Source organism: Octopus bimaculoides, chromosome 18, assembly GCF_001194135.2.
Source record: "Octopus bimaculoides isolate UCB-OBI-ISO-001 chromosome 18, ASM119413v2, whole genome shotgun sequence".
In the NCBI taxonomy this organism is placed as follows: Eukaryota; Metazoa; Mollusca; class Cephalopoda; order Octopoda; family Octopodidae; genus Octopus; species Octopus bimaculoides.
The window spans coordinates 694,753-701,794 of record NC_068998.1 but is presented as its reverse complement, the minus strand read 5'-3'; the positions used below and the strand labels follow the sequence as shown (position 1 = coordinate 701,794).

At 35.4% G+C, this 7,042-nt stretch overlaps 1 protein-coding gene across 10 annotated transcripts in view; it reads right to left on the bottom strand.

Annotated features, from left to right (window-relative positions):
- Positions 1-7,042, bottom strand: part of LOC106871672 (peripheral plasma membrane protein CASK) — a 516,651-nt gene that overhangs the window by 20,564 nt on the left and 489,045 nt on the right. For all 10 annotated transcript variants that reach the window (XM_052974602.1, XM_052974597.1, XM_052974599.1 and 7 more), the window contains one exon: positions 1,253-1,393. In XM_052974602.1, coding sequence (XP_052830562.1) covers positions 1,253-1,393 — 141 coding nt within the window. The remainder of the gene's footprint in view (positions 1-1,252; positions 1,394-7,042) is intronic.

The window sequence follows — 7,042 nt, the reverse complement described above, 5'->3', positions numbered from 1 at the left end:
TGACAGGGAGGGAAAGGGGGGGGGTAGTTCCTATTCCTTAAACATGTGCGAGTTGCTATTCAAAGCAATGGAATATAACAAGATTAAGCAAATAGAGTAATATAGGGGGAGTGGGAATAGGTTGAAGTGGATTGCAGTGGAGTGGAATGGAATGACAAAGGATGCGGGGGGGGGGAAGAAGGAAGGAGAAATGTGGTGGAGAGAATTTGTTAGCCTAAAAGAACAGACACAATGAAGAGGGAGGGAAATCATGAAATAATGATGTGGGAGGAGGAAGAGGAGGAGGGAATATGAGACACATTTGGATGAATGCAGAAGAAATAAGGTGGATGTGGGAACTAACAGATATGGACTCACAAATGCATATATGGTATAACCTCACACATCAGTTAATTACATACACATGCACACGTATTCATATAGCCTTACACATGCATACACACATACGCACATATAGATTCATGCATGCACACACGCATTCAGGCTTACAAATGTAAATGCACATAATTTATTCTTGGAGAATTTTTTTTTTTTAGGAAGTAAAGAATAAACAAGATGGATAAAACTAAAGAAATTGAGAAATGTGTATGAGAGAGAGGGGGGGAGAGGGGGGAGAGAGATGAGTGTTTCCTTGAGTGGATTTTTTAACACCATTTTTGTCTTTGTCAGGTGGACCTATGATTAAAGATGTCCTGGGTATTTATCCTCTATTCTTTTTGTAAGACATAATGTATATCTTTGCATGACTTGGTGTATGAAGCAAACCAGATGCAGTGATGTGGTTTGCACACCAAGGTGACACCTTGTCCACGAAGCTCATGTTGTTGGTGGAGTTTTAAATTATTCTACTCATTGTATTTTATAGACTTTGTACAAATAACAGAAAGGATTATTTTAAATGAATGAGTGGGGTAGGAGATGGCACAGGAAGCTAATGATAAAATGGTTTCTGTGAGAAAAACAAACATTTTCTCACAGATAATTGCAATCTAACGCAATAACGATCTTAATTATTGTAACGACAGTTGTAGATACGTCTGATGTTTGTTTCCTGGTGTACGTCTGCTTATTCTTGTCTGATACTTGTCCTGGAAACAAAAGTTCCCTGAACCCATGTCGAGTACCTTTTTAGTAGAGCCCACTCTGTTGCAGGTGTTCCACTCAGATCTTTGCCCTTCCTACCCATCTCTGAGGCTCAGTAAAAGGGGTCATGAGTATGATTATAGATAATAAGGAACAAAATTATCCTCACCTAAAAGGACCAGTGTCTTCCGTAGAAATGCAGGTAAACGTGCGACTTCTTCATAAGTAACTAAATCCAATTGGTCAAAAATGGCATTGAGTTTGGCTAAATATTTGTCTTTTTTTTTCCGTCCAAACCACGAACAGTGACCTGGAAGACAGAGAAGAAAGACCTTTCACATTAAACACTATAACAAACTAGTTAACACACACACACACACACACACACACACACACACACATATACATGCACGTGTATACATTTATATACACACATAGTGAATATGTATTGACACATAAAGTGGGGTGTCAGTACATAATTGTAAGGGTGTTATTAATGTTCCTCTCATCTGGTGTCCCTGTGGCAAATAAAAGAAATTCTTATTATTGTTGTTTATATCATTATTAAGTTACGGAATTGTTTTGTGGTATTTGTAACTTTTTTACTTTTTGAGTTCAAATTCCACTGAAGTCAAATTTACCTTTCATTCTTTCAAGGTCAGTGAAATAAGTCACTGGTCAATCACTGGGGTTAGTGATATCAACTTGTTCCCCACCCCATCTTCCAAATTTCAGTCCTTGTGCCTAAATTAGAGACTGGTGTTCATGATTCATTTCATATCCCACTGAGATTAACTTTGTCTTTCATGCTTTGAGGTCAGTAAAGTACCAGTTAAATACTGGTCAGTCTTGCTGCTAAATCGCTTGGATGATTTCATTTATGACATTTGGTTTTTGTTAAAAAATATTATTATTGCTAGCACTGGGGCTGTGGCTATCCTAGTGCTCTATTCCATGTAGTGTTACCAGTTTTTTTTTTTTTTTTTCAAGAGTTCCTTTAACTGTAGTTACACCTTGAGGCATAGAAACAATCTCTTTATCTACCAGAATATAAAGCAGACATAAAAGTCGATTCCAAAATATAAAATGTGTTAAAGTGACACTGAACAATGTTTATAGAATAAAGTCAGGAATGTGAAAGAGATTCGGTAAATATGCTGAGTTAATGGAATATTTTCACTTTATATTCCTGGACTTGATGCCAGAATAGAGAAGAATTAAAAAAAAATAATTACAATATCTTATCTGACAGCATATCAATTAGTTTTATCTATCTTTAGAGGTTAAAGCAATCATCAGGTATTGTGTCTATGATGGAAATAATTGTGGTTTATATTCTACATTATTATCAGATTGTTGTTGGGTGAATGGGTAGGGTACTAGGCAGAGAGTGAAGTTTGTAGCTTTTAGTTCAATTCCAACTGTGGATAGTATATTGTAATAGTGTTCATCTTCAGCAGAACCCTTTAACAAATATCATTTAATGTCTAGAAATTGGCTGACAGGATTGTTCTCTAATTTTAGGGTCTTTCATCATTTAAACCACCTTCAACAGGTGACTACACCATGTTGTGTTATCACATTCAACAGGTGATGACAATTCTATGCTGTGCTACTGTTTCTCATGAAAGTTTAATTTGGTTTAATTCACCAAATTCTCAGATGTTGCACTCATTATATACAACCCTTTCTTGTTGTTATTGAACCCCCTCACTGTACCAGGTATGCCTTGATCCAACGATCAAACATTACAGTCATGGCCACTTTGTCAAACACTGTAAATTATCCGTTCAGTTTTAAGAAGGCAGTATATGATTTAAGGTTGATTCTGCTGCTATTTTTAGTTGATCAAATGATTTTGAAGGTTCCCTCTTTGGCTTCTATTTTTTCCCAAGTGTTTGTAGTTGACAACATATGAAAGGCCATGTTATTACCAATACAAAAAGGTAGCAAGCTGGCAGAATCTTTTGAGCATGTCTTGGGTCACTTTATAAGTTCAAATCCCACCAAAGCCAACTTTACCTTTCATCTCCCCCCTCTGGGGTCTGTAAAATAAGGAACTTGTGTTTAGTACAGGGGTCATTCTAAATGACTAACTCCTTCCCCTCATAATTGCTGGCCTTGTGCCTCAACTAGAAATCATTATTACCTATATTGAAAGCCATACAGTATAAAAGCACTCTTACAGGTATTATTACGTCTATATGCAGTATTACAGCTCTGTGCTGAAGCCTTTCTGCCATATTACTGCTTATACACTGTTATTTCACAGCTATATAGTATTAAATCTTACAAGTATTTACTGCTACATAAAATATCATTTTGCAACTCTGCAGTTTAACTACTTTTATCAAACAGTATGAAAGAGATATCTTCGATATTTCCTCTATTATTGACTGTTTCATTCCATCACTGTGAGGCTTCTTCATATATCACTGCAAAGCAGAAGATTTACAGCAAAAATAGACTTCATAAAAATAAAATAAAATAAAAAGACATAATAAAATAAGAAGAAAAAAACAAACAACAAATCTAATTGAATATGGAATCTATTTTTTTAATGTCTTCTTTACCGTGTAGGAATATCAAAGCAACAGTTTCAATATGGTACACACTCTGGGAGTCCATTAAACATTTCTCTAGTTTCACAGGGTGAAAGGAGAAAAAAAATATGTAAATAAAATAGAAATGAAGCATCTTTTCAGAAAAATCACCAATTTAGAACCTGTAACCATTAGAAGAATATCAGGAATAGATGCAATGGCATGTGGAAATTGGACAGTAAATTTACTGCCAACTGCTGATAATGTCAGTTTATAGGTTCCTTAAGTCAGCTTAATACTAGCTTTATTATTATATCAGCTGAAACATCTCTCTATCTCCCATTATTTGCCTCTCAGCACCTTCGAAACTTTCCCATTATTCAATGACGCATTTCTCTCAACATTATCTACTTTCCTAAAATCCCTAACTTGCCACTTCATATTTCTACTGTTTTCTTTTTTTTTTATTGGAGCATTTTCTTTTGTCTTTCATAGATGACATTTTAATCTTTGCTGACAGCCATTTTACTTATGCATGTGTGTGTGTGTGTGTGTGTGTGTGTGTGTGTGTGTATACATGTACACACACACACACACCATGGATGCTAATGCTGAACATGCTATTTTAAAGATAACATATTGGACACTGACATTGGATTTTTAATATGGTAAGGTATATTTGTGTGTGTGTGTGTGTGTGTGTGTGTGTGTGTGTGTGGATAAGTACACTAAGAAAAGATTATTTAACACATTGAATATTTGTGTTAATGATTAGTGACATCAATCTGCATTATTTAGTCCCACCATCAACACATCAGCAAATCTGATTCTTCAGATGATGGTGATCTGAGTGATGAAGCATGATTGCCAGTAAGGCTCATTCTTATTTTAGTCTGTTTAGGTCATGTGATGGAAAATTGCTAGGCAACTGGTAGCAGCTGTAGTGGTTGGTGCTGAACCTGGGACATCTTTGATGCAATAGAAAAGAACAGTATCTCTTGTTTTAAGTTCCAGTGAAATTCCGGTAAAGTCTCAAAGAAAGTAATGAGACAGGGTTGGCAAATAACAGTGGACTTTGTATTTTGTTTTTTCAAATTACTGTGGCTGAGTTCCTTTCGAGCATTGGGCCTCATGAAGGCAAAGTGGCCGAGCACCATTCAAGTGCTGATCCTCATGGCTATGTTAGAAGTGGCTTGACTAAGGTGGAGCACAGAACCATCTTATTGCAAAGCAAACTTCTCATCCGCTCAAAGATGATACATTTTTTTTTATTGATCTCTCCTTCAGAGGTTAAAACTATTTCCAGATATCCACTCAACCACCTCTCAACCCACACATTTCACAGTGCCTAGAAATAAAATGAAGACTACCTTAATATTTGCATGCATAAATATATATTATGCATATGTATGTATGTATGTATGTATGTATGTATTTGTATAAATTTATGTGTGTGTATGTAAGTGTATATACATGTGTATGTATGTATATATGTGTATATATGTATGTATATATTTGTATGTATGTATGTAGAAACTACAGGTGACTATGTGTGTGTGTGTGTGTGTGTGTGTGTGTGTGTGTGTGTATATATATCACACATATATAGCATTTATTCTATACAATGTTTTAACTCCCTCATCATAATATTGAGAATAAGCTGTAACAATGAATAATGCTATTTCTTTATAGTCGTATATCATAATCTAACCTGCTGCAGCTGGAGAATGGTAACAATAGGTGTAGTGCAGTCGAGGCAAGGTACCACATACTGTTAGAGGAAATGGTGGAGACAAGGTTCTGTGACAAATGACCATCAGAAAAGGTGATGAGGTTAGATGTATATAGGGCTGCTCACAGACAAGATAAATGGTGAAGTGCCAAGCGATAGAGCTGTCATAAACCACAATAGCTTAGAACAGCGTTCACTAAAATCTTAATAAGCTGAGATAAATTTATCATTTTAACATCCATTTGTCTTCTCTGTTTAATTGATGTATCTCACCACCTAACACAATTCTTGTCAGACATGTTGTTATGGTTTTTGCATGCAGATTAAAACCTTGTGTCACCAACAGAGGGAGTGAGAGAGAGAGAGAGATGTGTTTGTCTTTAGTAAGTACCCCAAGCTAGGTTTGGCAGTGATTGTCGATGTAATGTTTTTCAATTTGAAGAAATAGAGGAATTTATATTGGAATGGAGATTTTGAAAGTGAATTCTTGGGAAAATATCTGAAATAGAAAGAAGAAACTAGGTGAGCTTTTCCAATATTCGACAATCTATTAGCAATGGTGCTGCACTGCCATCATGGCTAGCCACAAATTGTCCTTGTTGGGTTTGATGCCATCAGGAAAAGGTGAAGATATTTTGTTACTCTTTACTCACAGAATCAGACAAGATGGATATTAACATTCTGCCAAACCATGTTCTACCATATAATTTACTATAGTTAGCTGTGTAACAGAGAGAAAGGGTGAGGAGAGATTTCCATGGAAGAATAAATGATGTAACCATGGAAACAGCAAATAACATCCATGACGTAGTAAAGATCAAAAAAGAAAGACAATTCAAGTGCATTTAAATCATTCTTTCTTTTTCAATGCTGAAAGCTGATTGGCTGCACAAGTTAAGATAGAATTTGCCAGCAAAGTGAATTACCATTGTCAAATGTATCTAATAATGATTTCTATATAATTAGTTATGCTTAAGATGTATTGTATTCTTTGTATTCCTGTCGTAAGTGGCAGGTTTTCATAGAACAACAGCGAAGTTTCTGTTAGTCATTAAATATCTGAGACACCAATTTACTTTCTCTCCATCTTTATCTCAACAGTAAAGACCAACAAAACATTCAACATGGCATAGATTTTGACTATAGCACTTGCCTTTCCGTTCACACAATGCCTTTTATACAGCTGTATAGACATAGAGTCACTGGTTATAACATTAACCTATACTTTTACATGGCACCTAACATGCAACTATACAGGCACACAGTTATAGGCTGCAAAATTGGCTGATATTTTCACATGGTGCCTATTATACAGCCAAATAGACTGCTGCAACAACAATGCAAACTCAACTTGTTAGTTGACTTGGATGAATAAGATTGGCAAATAGCAACATTGGCAAACTGTTCACTTTAAAGTTTTGAATATGTTTCTCATGAAACACAATCTGTTATTTTATCCAAATTTACTGCTTTGGTGCTCAGTTATGTGATAGAAAGGGACACAACAGAATACACACACACATACACACCTCTCTCTCTCTCTCTCTCTCTGTATGTATATATATATATATATATATATATATATATATATATATATACACACACGCACATACAAAGAGAGAACTTCTAGAGTTGATGAATTAACTGCAACTAAGAACTGAAAACAAATGACATTGGACAGACA